The following is a 21,050-nucleotide window of genomic DNA, read 5'->3' as shown; positions in this document are numbered from 1 at the left end:
CAGACCTTTAGGCACAGCCTGCTCAGCAGGCTTGCCCCCACCAGGGCAGGAGTGCATTGTGTGGATGGGGACTGGGTTGTGTAACCTGCACAGCTGGGCTACATAAGGGAAAGATGAACACGCTAGGTTAGGAATTCATGCTTCTTGAATTGCTTTTAGCCTCCCCTGCTCACGGTCACATAAGTTCCCTGGGAGTTTGAGGGTACATTCCCATAAAGCCAGGTCACTCTGTTCCTCTCCACACACACCTCTAATCCCAGCCAGATGACTCTCAAACCTGGAGGGTGGGCCCTGGAGTCAGCCTGGTTTCAAATCCCAACTCCATCACTTCAATAGCTGGGTAATCTTGCTATGATCTTTGTGCCTCAGTTTATTCCTCCTTAAATAGGACTAAGAGCACCAACAGAAGGATAAATGTTAGGTGTTGATATTGCTCTTACTCCCTTGACAGAGGAGTGGTCCAGAAGTAGCACATCTTTAGTGCAACCATCGCAACCTACTGGCCAAATGACAAAAAGCACATGCCTGGCCATCACCCACTGCTGCTCACATTCACTGGTAACATGATCTAGTAAACAGAGAAATTCATCCTTGCAGTGAGGGAGAGGGTAACTAAGCAGTGGGGGCCCCTGGGACACATTTCCTGGCTGTTCAGAATAATAATCACATCTACCTTTTGTCAAACACGTAGCAAAGCCCTGTCCTTGGCTGAAAGCTTCACATACACGATCGTGTTTGGTCTTGCCAGCAATCAGGGAAACTTAGAGATACAGTAGCTCTCCGACCCCAACAGCCACACTCTCAACACTGAGCTGCCCACCTGGAGCCTCAGTTCAGCATCCCAGACCAGACTTCCTCCTGACCCTTCCCCGGCTGAGTGTGTGGGCACCAGGACCTACCGAGACTTGCTGAGGCCTGCGGCCAAGCTCCTGTCACGGATCCGTGTCTTCATCACCTCGTTGTAATCACCATTCTTGAAAATAGGATGTGCAAACCAGCCTCCCATGAACTGCAGGTGGGGTTGGGGTGACAGCCTGGCATTAATGGGGTGCAGGGGGCACACCTGGAGACAGCAGCTTCCCTGCCCATAAGTCACTGACCTTGGAACCACCCTCCTGTCTCCCCAATGCCCAGTCTTAAACCCGCATCTCTGTGGCTGCATGCACATTCCAGCTTAAATGCCCACACATCTTCTCACTTTGGGGGCAGGGCCGCATTCTCAACCCCTGCAGCTCGAAGGGCAACGCACTTCACTTAGCACTGCCTCAGGACTCAATAGATGCTGCCTGCCTGCCTGCCCTTAGCAAGGTGCTACAGAAGACCAGGAGAGACCAGAAGCCTCCAGGCTGTGGATGTCCTCTTACCAGAAATCAGGTCCTTCCCCATCATCCTGCCTAAGGATCAACCAGAACTTTCTGGGGAGGGCTGAAATTCAAGGCTTTCTGGGCTGCCCAAGGCAAAGGATGATTCTTCATGAGCTTTGGATTCACAGTCAATCCAACTTTTGGGGAACTTTTCAACCTATTTTCTTGAATGGGGTCTAGGTCATCCTTACCCTCAGGGAGGATACGGGACACGAATGCTATGATCCTGGGGTCCTGAGAGGCTTCTTTGACCTTTCCATCTCCCCCTCACCTGCTGGTTGATGCCTGAAATGTGGGGTGAGGGCAGGCTTCCATTCTCAGAGAGGAGGCTTTGGAACACACCCTGGCAAAAGAGGCTTCGCACACTCCGTGGAAGCTGATTTTACTATGGTGTGTGTGTATCATGGTCCCGGGCTGCATCACAGTTCACCGACAAGTGGCTCAATCTAATGAGATTAGAGCCTAGTATTTCCTGAGGTTCAGGGTTTTGATTTCAGAAAAAATGATTGCTTTAATTTACCAGTTTTGTGACTCTAAAATGAGGGATGCATTAATTTTGTTCCAAGACTTTTTCCCCAGCTGACTAACAAATGGGAAAATTAAGCTCATATTTGCATTCATTAATTTGATCTCTATTACCAACTTCTCTTGTGAAAAGTCTGGCAAACCAAGACCCATATTGTCCCCTCAGAATGCTGCAGTCTGCAGGCTCCTCCACAGAGCTAAAAAGTGGGGACCAGGGGCGCCTGGGTGGCTCAGTCGGCTAAGCGTCCGACTTCGGCTCGGGTCATGATCTCGCGGTCCGTGGGTTCGAGCCCCGCTTCGGGCTCTGTGCTGACAGCTCAGAGCCTGGAGCCTGTTTCGGATTCTGTGTCTCCCTCTTTCTCTGACCCTCCCCTGTTCATGCTCTCTCTCTCTGTCTCAAAAAAATAAACGTTAAAAATTTTTTTTAAAAAAGTGGGGACCAGTGTGGAGAGAGAGAGACCCTTGTTTTTGATGCTGAAACATGGGAGAGGGTGCTTTCTAATCTTGTCAGAGACACTAGCAGGAACCAGGGAAAAGCTGTGCCCTGACAAATGCTATTCTTTTTTCTCATGTCAGGGGCTCACACTGAAATAAGGATGGTCCACTGCTTATGAGTGACTCTACTTCCTAGGAGCAAAATCTCATGACCAAAGGTGCATGTCCTTATGTTAAAATTCAGAATTGGAAGATCAGGGGCACTAATGAGTTTTCACACCCTACTCAAGGAATTCTTAGGCCAAGTAAATAAAATTAAATGGTGACACCTAGAGGTGAAGTGTGACATTGCAGCCCTGCTCTATGAGCTACTACAGTCAAACCAGAGATTGAAGAGATGGCATTTCTGTTAGTTACCTTCAAGCCAGTGTTGCATGCAGCAAGGACGTGTACAAATCATTTTTAAGACTTAAAAGAAAACTCAATCCCAAAGAACTTTGATCACAGCAAACCTATGATATGGATAGGTCATCTCTACTTCATACATGAGGAAACTAAGGTATAAAAATGGCTAAGTGATCTTCTCAAGTTCACAAAATAAGGTAACAGAAAAACAGGGTCCTCAACCTAAATCTTTGTTTTGTAATCCAATTCTATTTCCATTAGCTCACGACAGGAGGGAAAAACAGGCGAGAGTAATAACAATGACCAAAGGAAAAACAGACCTGAACGTATCTCCTGGCTGCCTCCACATCCTCCTGGTTGGAAGGGTCTCTGGGCTCAGCCCAGTCGCTGTTGATGGTGATGGAAATCACACCACCTTGACTGGCACGGTACACATCATTGTACAGATGCCAGGCCTCAGCATGAGCCTTTATTAGGTTGTGGCCAACAACGTAGGGGGCAGTGCCAGGCCTAAAGGAGATTCCTGGAAACACATACATGGCTGTCAATGAAGAATGAACATGGCCAAGAATATCACTCTCTGCCTATAGACGGCCTCTATGTTTGGGGGAGTGTAGGTCTGGGTGTCAGGAGGAAGGAAATTCAAATCCTGGCTTCACTTCTTACTTGCTGGCTGTGTAACTTTGGGTAATTCAGTCTTTCAGGCTCCTCCTTGGCAAAGTGAGCACTAGAGAGTTCTTGTAAGAAGGAAATGAGGTCGTGTATGTGAAGCACCAAGCAGCACTGTGTCTGGTGAGCAGACACTTGGTAAATGTTGGTTTCTATAAGTCTCCCCCAGAGAGTGGCTATGTCCCAAACTACCCAGCAAAGTATGTGCCTTGGGAGTTGACATCCTGGCGGATGGGGAACTAGAGTGGAAGGAGCATTGGACAATGTAGCTGATGGAAGCAGATGACAGATTCCTTGGGAGCGAATGCTGTGAGAAAGGTCACCTCTCACGTGTTGAAGAAAGTTGAAGGAATGGTAAACCAAAGCACCAACCAAGGATCAAGGGGAGATAAATGTGGTAACGATTTGTGGCACTTTTCAGCTTTTACATGTGATCCTAAGGAATTGTGTAAACACAAATTTATTTTCTTAAGCTCAGAACTAAAGAAAAGGTAAACTGGATGGTTCTAAAGGTACAAGGACAGGTCCACAATCCCTTATTCGAAACCCTTAGGGTCCATATGGTTTGGAAGTACAAGGTTTATGTGTCTTAGAAAAGTAATAAGTTGCCTATAACATGTTTACACATCACCCTAGCAGGGCCCAGGACAGGGCTCTGTAATCAAGGAGCCAAATGTGTCTGTAGCAGAAATGTTGACACTAAGTGGGATAATGCCCATGAGCAGCCTTATATTGGTTCAAGTGAGGATGAGCTCAGATCAGCCAAATCAATTCTTGGAAACTTTTGGATTTTGAAGTTGCAGAAAACACACTGTGGACCTGTACAGCCTGATGACTAGTCCTTCCCTACGCCGATTAGACCATGTCCCTGATCTCGGGAAGCTTCCCATCTGAGGCAAGTCAAAAAAAAAAAAAGCACAAAGAAATGAAGCTATTTGGAGAGTACTGAGATGTAAAATCCGTATTTAGCAAAAAGTGGTGTCAGAAGGGGAAACCTGCTGCCTGTCAGGCAGCCTTGAACAAGAGGCAGCGATTGTAAAGCACCACCACAGGGCTTTCTTGGCCTCCTCTTCCAGTGCCTCCGGGATTTCAAGTCTTGGTGAGACTAAGAACACCACACTCCAAAGAGCTGACAAGTTGAGCCTAGAACCTTTACCTGGAGCTGATGTCCCGTAGCCATAGCCCTGGTTAGCGATGACAAAGGGCTCATTCAGAGTGATCCAAAACTTCACCTTGTCTCCCAGCCTCCGGAAGAGCACATCTGCATACTCTTTAAACCGCTGCACAATGGTGTCATTCTCCCAGCCTCCAACGTCCTGGAGTGCCTGGGGCAGGTCCCAGTGGTAAATGGTCACCTGTGCAAAAGCAAGACTGGCAGTTCCATCAACCTACTTCCATGGGAAATCACTGGTGCTGTTGTGCACCAGCACAAATGCCAAGAAAGCGGAGAATGAATGAAAACATGAAATAGCTCACAGGTTCTTTGGGGGGGGGGGGGGCGGGGGGAGCTGTGTTGAAGTATGAGACTCCCATCTGGATCAGAGAAACCTGGGTGTGAGTCCCGGCTCTGCCACCTACCAGCTCTGTGACCTTGGGCTCAGGCAATAAGACCTGCATGTCATGGAATCACTGTGAGGCCTATGTCATGTGGCCACCACCCTGGCCACTCTTCAGTGTTGCTCTGGTTGCAGTCAGGAATCAGAAATGCTGCGGCTTCAGAATCAGCCTGGATAGACTGTACTAAGCGAGGCTTTGAGGCTCCAGGAGGAGGATGAAAGCATTTCACTTATAATGGGATACCCCCCATGAACTTCATCCAGTGTATCTGGAAGTTCTTCCTGTGGAGCTGGGAACACTTTGCTGGAGATGGGCCTCTGGGCCATGTCCTTGTGGCCTTTGTTGTTCCCTGGCCTTCCCCTTGATGCCCTCACACACCCCATCTTGGCTAAGCCAGATGTCCACTGTCTTCAGTCTGCGCTGGGCCACTAACCATCTTTAGCCCAGACCCAGTCTCTCCCTTTGCATGGCATGCCCTGCCCCTGCCCACCCATCTATCCACATTCTCCTCTCTATTCAGGATCCACACCTCCCTGAAGCTTTCCATGCCCAGCGCTTTTCCTTTCTTCAGTGTCTCCATGCCTGCAAGGGTTATATGATTGTTTGAGCTTGAGTTACTTGCTCTCTGATGTAGTTCTGAATCATGTGTAATGAAGTTCATTGTCCTCTCAGGGCAGCCACCTGGCCATTTTCTCTCTCAGCATTCATGGTAGTAAGTGTTAGGTGGCTGGTTAGCTCTAACAACGTTAACGGTATGAGGGAAAAAGTCCAGATAGTACTTTATTTGGAGGGGAAAAAAAAGTGGTAATGTGGAGATCATGTTCTGGCTGCAGTATGTAATCCCAGCCAGTACAGCAGAGAAAACACACAGCTTCATAGAAGAGCGCCCTCCAGCGCTTTCTCACATAGGGCCCAGGTGAAGAGGAGACACATTCTTAGGCTCCCAAGTAAAATTTAAAAATTTTGGTGACAGCAAAGTCAGCTCTCAAGTGAGCTTCTGTATTATTACTCATAATAACTCCTGCTGGGGGGCCTGGGTGGCTCAGTCGGTTGTGTGTCTGACTTAGCTCAGGTCATGATCTCATGGTTTGTGAGTCCGAGCCCTGCATCAGGCTCTGCTGTCAGCGCAGAACCTACTTCAGATCCTCTGTCCCCCTTTCTCTCTGCCCCTCCCCTGCTCATGCACTCTCTCTGTCAAAAATAATAAGTGAAAACATTAAAAAAAATAACTCCTGGCTGCAAAACACATGCACTTTTGCCCCAGCAATTCTGCTCCTAGGACCACAGCCTACAGATAAACTTACACCCACCCAAAATTATGTATGCCTGTGGTTACTCATTGCACCATTGGTTAAGATGGCAAATATTGGAAACATCACAGGGAAGAGTGTTAATTAACAGAAAAGTAATTCAAGAAGTAAGATATAAACAATTCCACATAACTTTTTTTAAAAAAAGAATAAACAGGGAAGCTACATATGGTTGCGGAAATACGTGTAAAAAGTACTGTGAAGGGCTCAGTTGGTTAAGCATTCCACTCTTGATCTTAGCTCAGGTCTTGATCTCAGGGTCATGAGCTCAACCCTGATGTTGGGGTCCACAGTGGGCATGAAGCCTATTTAAAAAAAAAGGGGGGTACCTGGGTGGCTAAGTCAATTGAGCGTCTGACTCTTGATTTCAGTTCAGGTCATGATCTCACGGTTCGTGGGATTGAGCCCTGTATTGGGCCCTGCACTGACAGTGGGGAGCCTGCTTGGGATTTTCTCTCTCCCTCTCTCTGTCCCTCCCCTCATCTCTCTCTCTCTCTCTCAAAATAAATAAATAAACATTTTTAAAAAAGAAATAAATACCATTAGTTAAAAGCAAGCACCAAACTGCATGTACGTGACCGTTAGGAAAAAAGAGGGGAAAGGATCAAACACGCACACATGTATAGGTCTCCTGACTGGCCTCTGCAAAAGGCAGACATGAGAACCTAGCAAACGTGACTGCCTGTAAGGAGGGGAACTGGATGGCTTGGGGTCAGAGACTGAAGGTAAATCTTCACTGTGGACTCTTAATGCTTTTTAAATTCTGCATCACGTGAATTTATTGATAGTTCAAAAACTGAATCTAAAAAACAGCATTTTGTTTACACAGTAAAGAGCTCCCTGGCCCAGCTGGCTCCCCCATGTGGACTTGACCAATGCCCTGGCTGGGGCCCAACCTCACCTGGGGCTTGATGTTGGCAGCCAGCAGCGCGTCAATGAGCCGCACATAGTAGTTGAGGCCTGCTTCATTGATATATTTTGTGGTTCCATCCGGGAGGATACGAGACCAGGAGATGGAGAAGCGATAGTGGGAGACAGCCAAGTTCTGCAGGGCAACCACATCCTCAGCAATCTTGTGATAACTGTCACAGGCCACATCTCCGGTGTCATCATTTCCAACCTTCAGCGGTGTGTGAGAAAATGTGTCCCAAATACTGAGTCCTTTGCCATCTGCTCTCCATGCACCTTCGATCTCAAGATGACAAGACATGGTCAAATTAAGTCATGCAGTCTAGCCCTCACAAGTTCCTTTCTGTCAGTGGGGGAGCTGCAAGTCAGGACCCATGTCAGTGTCACCTCCTCTGGGAAACTTCTCTGGCCACCCTCTGATTTTTGGACTCCTAGAGCTTTCTGTACACACTTTGTGTCCATCCTGGCAGTGTCACGCTGCATCTCAGTTACGGGATTGCTGACTGACTTCCCATAAGACTCTGAGGCCCAGGCATCGTGACTTTCATCTTGGTGTCCCAGCACTTAATGTAGCAGTGTCTGGTATATGGCAGCTGTGCACTAAAAGTCTGAATGAACAATCACATTCCTCCAGCCCCAATCACAGTCAAGCAAATACCACTGATGCCAGCTGCGGAGGTAGAATTTCAAATCAGGACCTGGGTCACAGTTTCTGTGCCTCCTTCTTCTCCCCCTGCCTTCCCCCTGCCCCCCACCTTATAGGGAAAGTGACCATAAGCCACTAGGCAAATGCCTACTTACAGGCTTAGGTAGTATGATAGGTACAAGTTCTGTAACTTACTTCTTTTTAGTGTTTATTTATTTATGAGAGAGAGAGCACAAGGGGAGGAGCAGAGAGAAAGAGGGAGACACAGAATCTGAAACAGGCTCCAGGCTCTGAGCTGTTAGCACAGAGCCCGACGCAGGGCTTGAACTCATGAATCGTGAGATCGTGGCCTGAGCCAAAGTCGGACGCTTAACATACTGAGCCACCCAGGTGCCCCTATAATTTACTTTAAAGCAATATAACACATACACCATGATGTTATGTGACTGGATGGAGCTAAGGTATTGCTGGCATCCTGACCAAGAACACGCACCCCAGCGTGGCCTGCACAGCCCCATGCAAGTGGGCTCAGGGCCAGCAGGAAGGTACCAGTGCAAGAGATCAGTTAATGCAGGGGGATCAAGGAAATAAGTAACCATGTTGAGGCTATTAGGAGCTAGATTTTTCACCACTGGAGAAAAGAGGTATAAATATGGGCAATGGGAAAGCTAGCATCGAGCCTGTGGATTGGATTTGGAGGTATCAGTATAAACTCATGTTTTAAAATCTACATAGAGATAGGGGGTGCCTGGGTGGTTCAGATGGTTAAGTGTCCCAACTTCAGCTCAGGTCATGATCTTATGGTTCATGAGTTCAAGCCCTGCATTGGGCTCTGCGCTGACAGCTCAGAGCCTGGAGCCTGCTTTGGATTCTGTATCTCTCTCTCTGTCTCTGCCCCTTCCCCACTCACGCTCTCTCTCTCAAAAATAAATAAACATTGGGGCGCCTGGGTGGCGCAGTCGGTTAAGCGTCCGACTTCAGCCAGGTCACGATCTCGCGGTCCGTGGGTTCGAGCCCCGCGTCGGGCTCTGGGCTGATGGCTCGGAGCCTGGAGCCTGTTTCCAATTCTGTGTCTCCCTCTCTCTCTGCCCCTCCCCCGTTCATGCTCTGTCTCTCTCTGTCCCAAAAATAAATAAAAAACGTTGAAAAATAAATAAATAAACATTAAAAAAATGTTGTTAATCCACATAGAGATGGGGTAGATATAGAAATAACATACAAGTGCACGTGTTTTTGTGCGTATATATGTGAATTTCCTAGCTAGAGGAATTCTAGAATGACGACACCCCAGTAGCAGTGAGCATATCCAGCACATAGATCTTGGTTTCTAAACGCCCCTATCCAGTAAGAGAAAGGGTTCATTAGACAAAGGGATGATTACAGGGCTGGGACAGAAAAGGTATAAGCTGAGTCTGGAACATCTTATACAAGAAAGAACTAAGCAAGTGCTCAAATAATGATGGGCCATGTGAAAAGGACACAGGATCTGGCTAAAAGGCACTCCTCATAGCAAAATGTGGAAAATGTGAACATCTAAATACATAATAATATGATAACTCACTGAATAAAATAGGACTGCATCCAGCCATACTGCTGATGCATATTTATATAGTATGCATTAATATGAGAAAAGTCAAAGTTTGACCTTTCTGTTGAATGCCCCCTGATAAATATAAGAGGAATCATGAAATTAGAAAATCACCATTTGTCACCTATCACAGTAATAACTGATTCAGGCACAAATTATCAGCAGCTGCTAAAACTAGCGGGTGAAATTTGATGAGGAAAAGGCTATTTATATAGTCTCCAAGTAGATCCCCACAAAATAATTATTATTTATAACTATAAAATACTTAATTTTATGGTAGAGAAACCTGGTAAACACTTTCTTATTCAAGTGATAAAATCAGTTTCATATATATACTATATATATGTGTGTGCACATACACACACACAGAAAATACGGCAAATGGTAAAATTTTAACAGTTGAGAAATATGGGGAAAGGATATACAGGAGTCCTCTACTATTTCTTCAACTTTTCTCTGTGTTCAAAAGGATTTCCAAATAAAAGGTTTTAAAAAAAATGCACAATAGGGGCGCCTGGGTGGCTCAGTCGGTTAAGCGTCTGACTTCGGCTCAGGTCATGATCTCGCGGTCCGTGAGTTCGAGCCCTGCGACGGGCTCTGTGCTGACAGCTCTGACAGCTCAGAGCCTGGAGCCCGTTTCAGATTCTATGTCTCCCTCTCTCTCTGCCCCTCCCCTGTTCATGCTCTGTCTCTCTCTGTCTCAAAAATAAATAAACATTAAAAAAAAAATTTAAAAAAAAAGAATGCACAATCAGGTAGTATCTAATCAGGAAGGCCACAGTATAAGCCCTTCCAATCAATTCTTGATTCACACTTAACTCTTTGCTAATTAGACCACATAATGTTTCAAATGGTGACAATTGTGCCTGCTGTCTAATGAATAGAAATGGGTGCTTGCTAATGCCAGTTTAATCATTCAAGATGCGGGTTGGCTAAAAGCTTTTCAAGGACACTCCTTTTCCCTTGCATGGACAGTGTTTAAGAATCCTACAAGGTCTGCCACCTGTGCCCTAGAATGAATTCCTAACCCTTCCTGTGTCCAGCTGTAAACCTGTGGATAGTGGTTTTCACCCAGGAAATATTTTGTCCCCGAAGAGACATTTAGCAAATGTCTACAGGCATTTTTAGTTGTTACAACTTGGGGAGGAATCTGCTGACCTCTAGTGGGTAGAGGTCAGGGATGCTGCTTAACATCCTACAGTGCACAGGAAAGCCCCACAACAAAGAATTATCCATGCAAATGTTAATCAGGCCAAATTGGGGAAACCTTGCTACAGAGGACTCTGTTTGCCCGCAGTAACAGTAACAGAACACTGTCTCTGAAACCCTGGCATGTCCTCAAGTGTTTCTTTCATGTAAAGTGTTGGCCAGAGCACCGAAGAGGACCAAGAATTGGGGTTTCCTCCAGTCCACAGAATAGGATACACGAACAGGTTTTGTGTTTGTACATGTAGTTAATAAATGTCTGGACATAGCTTAATTTAGTCTGAGACTTCATTGTGACCTGGTAGTGCAGCCATCTGGGAGCAGCTCACCCTCACCCCCCTCAAAAACATCTTCAGCAGCTGTGGCTGACTAGAAGGAAACCCAAGGGACAAGCACACCCAGAGTCAGGTCAGCTCACAGCACTGGCTCTGCCCAGGGTCCGCAGGGAACACAGAGCCTCCACTCCTTCTTCAAAGAAAATGAATGGAGGCAGAAGATGTAAAGCAGGGACCTCCACTAGCTGCCTGGGCAAGTGACTCTTTGCTTTTTATCTTTTTCTGTGAAAAAAGGAAAACCCTCGTATTTTATGTATTATTGAGCTTATTTTGGCACGAATAAGGTTACAGTATAAATGCTGCCAGGACAACAAAACAAGCCCAGGCCCACGTGACAGCCATTCTGAGCAAACTGCCTGCTCGGAAGAGACTAGGTGAGAAACGAACATATTCCGGCGGACAATCTTCTGGTTTGCGGGTCTCTGCCTAAGTGTTTGTGCCCAGGTCCACCTGCTCCATTTTGCCTGCCTACGTCCCTCTCAGCATAGCCCAAGCAGCCACGAGTCTGCCTGAATTGGGGGATGTGAGGAAGCTGGTCTGTCCATGGAGAGGACCTCCCAGATTCCGTATACGGCACCCATACTTTCCTGCTCCAGGTCTGTGGCAATCCCCTGTTCTTGCCTGCCCTCCTAGCACCAAGCCCACAGCCTGGCACACAGTAGGTCTGCAATAGCTGTCGTTGAACTGCCCCGAACTTCTCACCTGATATGCGGCAGAAGCTGCACTCCAGATGAAGCCCTCGGGAAACTGTCCATAGACAAACTCGTCTTCCCTGGGCAGCGGCATGCCGTTGTTGGTGATGACCTCTGTGTAGTACCTGGCGGAGGCTCTTGCTGTGCGAGGCCTGTTCGTGTTATTGAAATCAACATGGTACAGTCCAAACTTGACTGTGTAGCCATTCAGCCACTCAAAGTTGTCCATCAGAGACCATGCAGAATACCCTCGAAGGTCTACCCCATCAAGTCGGTAGGCTGGGAACATTCCAAAGTGAGCAGAGAAGAGCTTTACACCTGGAGGGTGAGGTTCTCAAGAACCCTAGACAAGTACTGGCACATCACTTAAAACAGTAGTCCTAAACCATTAACTCGTACCCACAATTAATGTATGCCCAGATGGACAGAGCACCTTCTTTTTTTGCCAGCACTGATGCCCTCATAGCAAGTATTAATGACCAATCTTTGCAAAACCAAATTCTTTTGTTGGGGTAAAGGGACAGGCTTGAAATCAAGAGTCTCAGCCCACTGTAGAAGTTACACATAGAAATGTGTTTTAGAAAAGAGTTTCTTGCTCTGGGGTGCATGAAACTCACCAGAATATAACATATGCACCATGTTAACAGAAAGTTATCTTTTTGTTCACTGCACTTAAAATAGAACTTGCCACATAGTAGTTGCTCAATAATGAATGGATGCACCCATGAAACTACTTGTATGGGGACTCTGTATGTGTACATCTGGGTAGATGACCATGGCTTTTTTTCAGATTTCCAAAGGGATATGTAACCCCCGACAGGAAAAGAATTATGGAGTTAGAGCCTAAGAGAGACTTGTTTATGGTTTGTAATCCACTTTGCCAAACCATGTCAGGCACATGATATATGGATGCTGGAAGATTCTGTAAGGGGGACATGAATTCTCACATACCTTTCAAAGCTTCATTGATGTAGGTTTTGTGGTAAAATATCCTATCAGTATCTTCCACTTTTGGATTTGTCAGCCCCACTCCATTTTCAGTGATGTAAATGGGTATGTCACCATACTCTTCCTTGATCCAGTTGAGCAGTCTTCGTGTCCCCCAGGGTGCAGCTCTGTTTATTGCTGTGGAAGGCCATGAAGGGTCCTCCTCCTTGGTTGTCTCCTGATCATCTTCATAGGAGGGTGGGTTTAACCTGGGTGTTTTGTGCTGCACAATTCTGGAGGAGTAGGTGTTGAGGCAGAACACATCAGCTGTGGCCCTGATGTACCTTTTCTCTTCCTCAGTGAAGCTTGGCAGGCGGGAGGTGGCTAAGTGTTGAAGCTCACTCCTGTTCCCCACTTTCCACTTCATGGCATCGGGATAGTCTCCGTTTCGGAAAATGGGGTGGGCAAACCAGCCCAGTGAGAACTGCAGCATTCGGTCAGCTGCCTCCACGTCCCTCGGGATCTCAGGGGACTTGGGCTCTGCCCAGTGTGCACTGAGGCTCAAAGAGATGACCCCCTTCTGTTCCCGCCTGTATTTCTCATCGTAAGTGTGATATACTCTGGCATGAGCTTTGATGATTGCATGGCCAATTCTGTAAGGTCCCCAGCCTGGGTCTTTCACCTTTGGAGGAAAATCCCCTGAGCCATAACCCAACCATGCCTGGTATGTGGGCTCATTAAAGGTCATCCAGAACTTGACTCTGTCCCCAAAGGTCTGGAAACAAAAGTCTGCATAGCTGTTAAACAACTCAATCAAGGAAGGATTTTCCCAGCCTCCAATATCCTGGAGGGCCTGGGGCAGGTCCCAGTGGAACAGTGTCACCATGGGAGAGATGTTGCTTGCCACCAAGCCATTGATCAGCCTGTTGTAATAATCAACACCGTGTCTGTTGATAGAACTGTTTCTCCCTGTTGGGAAAATCCGAGACCAGGAGATAGAGAAGCGATAGGCCTTCACCTTCAAAGCTCGAAGCATATTCAGATCGGCATCCAGTTGGTTATAGCTGTCACAGGCGATGTCTCCAGTGGCATTGCCTTTCACATTGCTCCCTGGTGTGTGGGTGAAGTTATCCCAGATGCTGGGGCCTTTGCCATCAGCATTCCAAGCTCCTTCAATCTGATAGGCTGATGAGGACACGCCCCAGAGAAAGTCCTCTCTGAAAGTACCATGGTAGAACAAATCTCTTTCAAACTTGGGTTGGTTGGAGAACTTTTCCCAAACTACTTTAGCTTTGGAGGGCACATCAGATGGAAAAGTGAAGGCTCTGATTTTACGTGGGAAGTTTGCTATACTGGGTGGTGGCAGTCTCTTTACGGCCTTGGGGAGGAAACCGTTCTTTTCAATGATGCTGGTGAAAAAGTAGGCAGATTTCCTGGGAGTCCTTGGCTTGCTGCTGTCATTGAAGTTGACATGATACAGTCCAAACCTCTGGCTGTAACCAAAGGGGCCTTCAAAGCCATCCATGAGGGCACGAGCGATGTAAGATCGAACATCCACTAAGTCCTCCTTGATAGCTATGGAGAAAAACAAAACTTTGGATTATTTTGAAGTCTCTATGGGGCACCTGGGTGACTCAGTTGGTTAAGTGTCTGACTCCTGATTTTGGCTCAGGTCACAATCTCACAGTCGGTCAGGAGAGAGCCTCCTGAACCCCACCCTTGGGCTCTGTGCTGACGATGGAGCCTGCTCTGGCTTCTTTCCCTCTCTCCCTCTCCCTCTGCCCCTCCCCTGCTTGCACTCATGCTTTCTCTCCCTCTCTCAAAAATAAAAAATAAAAATAAATAAAATTAAAAAAAAATAGTCTCTGTTACTGATGTTGCTATTTAAAGGTTTTCCTTTTCATATGCATGTTTTGGAGGGGATTTAGGTTACCCCAAAAATGTTAACCCTTTTTCCTCAGAATGAATAAAAGAGAATCCACAAGATGCCCACAAATCATCAGGCCACATCTATGGTCATAAACCTCAATCCAGAAGGCCATCCCTGCCTCAAAATGAATACAAGCATGTGTCCCATCTGCTACTGTCAGGATTCCTTGTTTTTTTATATAATGCATAAATCATTTAATATTTAAAATATACTTTTGTTTTTCCTTATGTCTAGCAATACTGACATAAAATGATCACACATCCCCTCTTAAAAAAGAGAAATAATGCCTACAGTAAGGTATTTCCTGGTACAGTGAGCTGAATGGTGGTCCCCAAAAAGATATGTCCAAATCTTAACTTGGTACCAGTTAATGTAATCTTATTTGGAAAAGAGGTCTTTGTAGATGTAATTAAGTTAAGGATCTTAAGATGAGATCATCCTGCATTAACTGGGTGAGTCCAAAATCCAATGACAAGCACCCTTAAAAGAGAAAGATAGAAGGTCTCCACGAAGATGGAGGCAGAGATTGGGGCAATGCAGCCAACAGCCAAGAAATGCCTGGAGCCACCAGATGCTGAAAGAGGCAAGCAAAGAGTCTCCTCTGGAGACTTCGGAGGGAGAGTGGCCCTACCAGCATCTCCATTGTGGACTTCTGGCCTGCAGAACTGTGAGAGAATAAAAAAAAGCATCTAGTGAGTCAACCAAAAACCAGTGTCAAAGTAAAGCAATGGCTTTGGGCTCAAACTGGGAACCAGCAAAGTATTAAGCCCTATTTTTATCAGATTACACAGCCTCTCAACAAACATTGACTATATAAGAGGCTGGCAATTCATTTATTTTATATAATTCATTTATTCATTCAATGAATAATTTAGTAAACACCTACTTTGTCCCAGGCTGTAAAAGGCTCTAGAAACAAAAATGAATAGAAGCTTCATAGGTTAGTGGGTATTGATGAGCCAGTGATAGAAAGGCCTGTGGTTTCACTCACTGGCTGTTTGGGCACACCATGTAATCTCTCAGAGCATCAGTTTTCACAATGGTCCCAGGAGGATGATCTCTGCCCCTATTTTCTTAACAAGGCTGTTTCAAAGATCTCTTGAGATATGTCCTAGAGGGATTCCAAGATTGTGAAGATTACAGAATTGTACCCTTGATGCTGAGAACACAAGCAAAGTAAAAGAGAGGGTGTCTGGCCTCATGAACACTGAGGCCTCCACTCCCTAAGGTGTCTCCATTCCTAACTGTAGTGCCCAGGGTAGGTATTGCTAGTCAACTCTTTCTCTCTGAATCTACACAAGGCCTTGAAATCTTCTCAGAATAGCCCTCTAGGCAGGTGACTAGCCATATATCACTTGATTAGTGCTGATGTAGGAGATGAAAATTATTTGCCATTCCTTTTTACTTGGAATAAAAAGACATATGGGGAAAAGATAGTCTTCAACAAATGGTGTTGGGAAAATTGAACAGCTACATGCAAAAGAATGAAAGTGGACCAATTTTCTACACCATACACAGAAATAAACTCAAAATGGATTCAAGACCTAAATGTGAGATCTGAAACCGTAAAAATCCTACAAGAGAGCATGGGCAGTAACTTCTCTGACATCAGCCATATCAACATCTTTCTAGATATGTGTCCTGAGGCAAGGGAAACAAAAGCAAAAATAAACTATTGGGACTACATAAAAATAAAAAGCTTTTTCACAATGAAGGAAACAATCAACAAAACTAAAAGACAACCTCTGGAATGGGAGAAGATATTTGAAAATAACATATCCAATAAAGGATTAATATCCCAAACATAAAGAACTGATACAACTCAACACCTAAAAAACAAATAAACCAAGTAAAAAATGGGCCAAAGACACAAGCAGACATTTCTCCAAAGATGACATCCAGATGGCCAAAGGACACATGAAAAGATTGTTCAACATCACTAATCATCAGGGAAATGCAAATCAAAACTACAATGAAATATCACCTTATGCTTGTCAGAATAGCTAAAATCAAAACCATAAGAAATAATAAGTGCTGGTGAGGATGTGGAGAAAAAGGAGCCCTCATGCACCATTGGTAGGAATGCAACTTAGTGTAGTCACTGTGGAAAACAGTATGGAGGTTCCTCAAAAAAAAAAATTAAAAATAGAATTATGATGTGATCCAGTAATTCCACTACTGGGTATTTACAAAGAATACAAAAATACTAATTTGAAAAGATATAGGCACTCTGTTTACTGCAGCATTAATTACAATAACCAAATTATGGAAGCAGCCCAAGTGTCCATCAATAGATGAATGGATAAAGAAGATGTGGTATTTATATATAATAGAACATTACTCAGCCATAAAAAAAAATGAAATCTTGTCATTTGCAACAATATGGATGCATCTAGATGATAAAATGCTAAGTGAAGTCAGAGAAAGACAAATACCATACGATTTCATTCATGTGTGGAACAAACAAAACAAATGAACAAAGAATAAAAGAGATAAACCAAGAAGCCGACTCTTAACCATAGACAACAAACTGATGGTTACCAGAGAGGAGGGGTGGGGGGGGGGTTAAATAGGTGAAGGAAATTATGAGTACACTTATCATAATGAGCACTAAGCAATGTATAGAATTGTCAGATCACTATATTGTACACCTGAAACAAATATAACACTGTGTATTAACTATACTAGAATTAAAATAAAAAAAATTTAGGTGTGCTTGGGTGGCTCAGTTGGTTATGATCTCACAGCTTTGTGTCACATCATTATCTCATGCTTCATGAGTTCGAGCCCCACATCGGGCTCTGTGCTGACAGCTCAGAGCCTAAAGCCTGCTTCGGATTCTGTGTCTCCCTCTCTCTCTGCCTCTCCCCTGCTCGTGCTCTGTCTCTCTCTCTCAAAAATAAACATTAAAAAATATTAAACTCTCTTTCTCTCTCAAAAATAAATATTAAAAAATTCTTTTAAAAAATTTAAAAAGACGTATGAAACTATGTTAGGTAAGACTGGTGCAGTCGATATGAATTAATGGGATCAAAGTGAATTATGTGGAATGTTGATTTTATAGCTGACTTAAGGAGATGGAGATGAATGTGGCCAGAACAACGAGGGAAGATTTAATGGGTTGGAGTCCCCTCCTATAATGCCATTGGCATCCTTTATTACAATTTTCTGTCTGTGACCCTCTGTAAACTCTGAGGGTACTATGGGAAAAGATGATATTTGCTCAATATTTTACCCTTACTGTCTTGTGCAATGTGCAGTACATAACAGGCACTGAATAAATATTTGTTAAATGAATGTGTTAAAAGATGATGAGTCTTTGATCAATGGATAGGACTCAAATGGGCAGAGGGTAGGAGGCGGCATTATAGGGAATAAGAACATAGGAACAAACACTTGAGGCTTCTGGGGGAAACAGCTAGGAGGCTGATATGAAGGACTCATGCTATTACTACTAACACTACTTTTTGGCTTCATTTTCTTAGGAGACTGTCTTTGTCTCATTAAACAGAAATCTGAAGACTTGGAGAAGTACCACCCACCTTCCAATCACCAGCATATCCACCATTCTTACCTTTGAGCACCTCATTGATATATTTATTGAAGTAGTCTACTCTCAAGGAATCCTCAAGGAGATCTTCAGTCTCCCCTATGGGCATGCCATTCCCAGCCAGGTAGATCGGAACTTTTCCTCTTGTGTATTCCAAAGATACAAACTGCAATAGCCTCCTTATACCCCAGGGCACCACATAAATCCAAGGGGATGAGGTCTGGGGCCATGCAGGGTCCACATGTTGGGAAAAGCCTCCAATGGTGTCATAGCTAGGGATGCAGGAATCTTGTTGGGCCGTGCTGATAAGGCGAGAAGTGTAATGAGACAGACCCAGAAAATCAGCAGAGCCTTTCAGGAGTTGCTTCTCTGCCTCGGTGAACTCAGGGAGCTGGGCCACAAGACTGGGGCACTGTTGGTTCATCTGTTGGATTTGGGCCCTCAGGGCAGCAGGGTAGTCTCCATCCACAAAGATGGGGTGTGCAAACCAGCCCAGCATGAAGTGCAAGAAGCGTTCAGAGGCACTCAGGTCCTCAGGCCTCTCTGGGGACAGAGGTTCTGCCCAGTCTGAGTTCAACACAATGCCCACACGTCCCTGCTGCTGTGGACGATAGTGGCTATTATAGTGGTGCCAAACTCTGGCATGAGCCTTGAGGACCAAGTGAGCCACCTTGTGAGGAAAAAAAAGAAAGAAATACAGTGCTTAATAACAACTAATAGCAAAGCCAACAACAACCACAAGCCAATAACAAGTCTACAACAAGTTAATACGAATGTCAATAATGTTACCAATGTTAATAAAATAGCCACAATGAAAATGTCCACATCAATAACAGCACCAGTGTCAACAACATCAGGAAGTCATCAGCAAGTCAATGCCAATATCAACAAGTCAACAATATCAAAAAGTAGTTAAGATTGATGCTAACAATGTCAGTAAATCAACATGGACAATGTTGACATCAACATCATCAACACAAATGCCAGCAATATCAACAGCCAATAACATCAACAAGTCAACATCACCATTAACAGGTCAATAGCAGTAGCATCAATAACCATATTTCACAGTAAAAAATTGTTAATGAATTCTCTCATAAGCTCCTCCCAACAGTCTTGTGTGACAGTATAATTATTATTACCACTATACAGATGAGGGGAACAAGATCTAGAGAGGTGTAGAATGTAAGAAGCCTGACTCTAGGCCTGTATTGTCCCCCATGATGCTATTCTGACTTTGTTCTTAGTAAGTGCTTATTGAATAATTCATCAACAACGAATTTGGGACGGTCATTTTATTTGACACAGAAGGGATGGGACAATTCTTTCTAACCTACCTGCTCTTTCCACTTAATGAAATCTAGAAAGAAAACCCATGACCAGGAATCTCTTTGTAGACTTAACTCAAGGTCTTATAAAAGTTAACAGCTTTCCTTGGCAGAGTGCCATGGGAAAACGGGCAAAAGCAGGGTCTGGAGTGTAACAAAACTAGACTTAAATCTTGACTTTGTCACTAACTTGCTTCTCATTCAGTTTCCTTGTATGCAAGAAGTGGTAATTATGCATTCATTTAGGAGGACTAAATAAGATCATGTATATAGAGCACCAAGCAGACACTTGGGGTGTAGGAGGGAGATTGCTGTTGCTTATCATCCTTTCCTTTTTCATTTTTGTCATCTGAAGATAATGACACTTACTCTTGAAGACTTTCAGATCAAAATATGCCTTAGGAAGTCAAACTCCTCACTGCTTCTCATGTTGCAAATGTTAATCCTTAACAGGGTCCTAAACTCCAATGGCAAACTGTGCTTCTTTCCAAAAGGCAGGAATGTGTGCCTTCTAACTGAGTCAGCATCAGGCAGGGGGCTCAGCAGAATATGAAACAACTAGCAAAACCAGTCATTGTGGCCATGTAAGAACATGGAAAGGTGTTAATGACATGTCAGATAAGAAATGGGCACTAGGGTGATTATGACAGCCAGTGTGGGTTCAATCATCATAACAAATGTACCATGCTGGTGGGGGATGTCAAAATGTGCACGCGTGGGAGCAGAGGGTATATGGAAAATCTACGTAACTTCTGTTCAATTTTGCTGTGGACTTAAAACCACTGTAAAAAATAAAGTCTACTTGGGGCGCCTGGGTGGCTCCATCAGTTAAACATCTGATGTCTTGATTTTGGCTCAGGTCATGATCTTATGGTTTGTGGGTTTGAGCCCTGCATCAGCACTGTCAGCATGGAGTCTGCTTGGGATTCTCTCTCTCTGCCCTTCCCCCACCTCTCTCTCTCTCTCTCTCTCTCTCTCTCTCTCTCTCTCCCCCTCTCAAAATAAATAAACATTAAAAAAATAAAGTCTACTTGAAAAAATGTACTAAGGGGTGCTTGGGTGGCTCAGTCGGTTAAACGTCCGACTTCGGCTCAGGTCATGATCTCACGGTTTGTGAGTTCGAGCCCCGCGTCGGGCTCTGTGCTGACAGCTCAGAGCCTGGAGCCTCCTTCGGATTCTGTGTCTCCCTCTCTCTCTGACCCTCCCCTGTTCATGCTCTGTCTCTGTCTCAAAAATAAATAAATATTAAAAAAATTTTTATTTTTTTTTTAAAATTTTTTTTCAACCTTTTTATTTATTTTTGGGACTGAGAGAGACAGAGCATGAACGGGGGAGGGGCAGAGAGAGAGGGAGACACAGAATCGGAAACAGGTTCCAGGCTCCGAGCCATCAGCCCAGAGCCTGACGCGGGGCTCGAACTCACGGACCGCGAGATCGTGACCTGGCTGAAGTCGGACGCTTAACCGACTGCGCCACCCAGGCGCCCCTAAAAAAATTTTTTAAAAAGGCACTGAATTTAGTGCACTCTGTGAGTACACTGTGAATGCAAGGACTGGAAGGACATATGGGCCAAATTATGAGTGAACTGTTTTCTTTGCAATCTTCCCTTAATGGTATTATACTGTTTTAACTAATGAATCAAAGCAAGAATTGAAGGAGAAAGGTGGTGTGGAC

The 21,050-nt window shown here is 44.9% G+C and overlaps 1 protein-coding gene across 1 annotated transcript in view; it reads right to left on the bottom strand.

Annotated features, from left to right (window-relative positions):
* The window catches only part of LCT (lactase), a 51,247-nt gene that overhangs the window by 5,524 nt on the left and 24,673 nt on the right, over positions 1-21,050 (bottom strand). Inside the window, exons 7-13 of the mRNA XM_047085132.1 lie at positions 18,073-18,718; positions 12,593-14,143; positions 11,652-11,920; positions 7,167-7,457; positions 4,555-4,753; positions 3,050-3,252; positions 900-1,009 (exon numbers count right to left, since the gene is read on the bottom strand). Coding sequence (XP_046941088.1) covers positions 900-1,009; positions 3,050-3,252; positions 4,555-4,753; positions 7,167-7,457; positions 11,652-11,920; positions 12,593-14,143; positions 18,073-18,718 — 3,269 coding nt within the window. The remainder of the gene's footprint in view (positions 1-899; positions 1,010-3,049; positions 3,253-4,554; positions 4,754-7,166; positions 7,458-11,651; positions 11,921-12,592; positions 14,144-18,072; positions 18,719-21,050) is intronic.

This window comes from Lynx rufus, unplaced genomic scaffold (genome assembly GCF_022079265.1).
Source record: "Lynx rufus isolate CCGP_SWC_20201006 ecotype Redwood Valley unplaced genomic scaffold, mLynRuf1.p SCAF_2, whole genome shotgun sequence".
NCBI classification, from domain to species: Eukaryota; Metazoa; Chordata; class Mammalia; order Carnivora; family Felidae; genus Lynx; species Lynx rufus.
The sequence above is the reverse complement of the archived record's forward strand: the minus strand, read 5'-3'. Positions and strand labels throughout refer to the sequence as shown.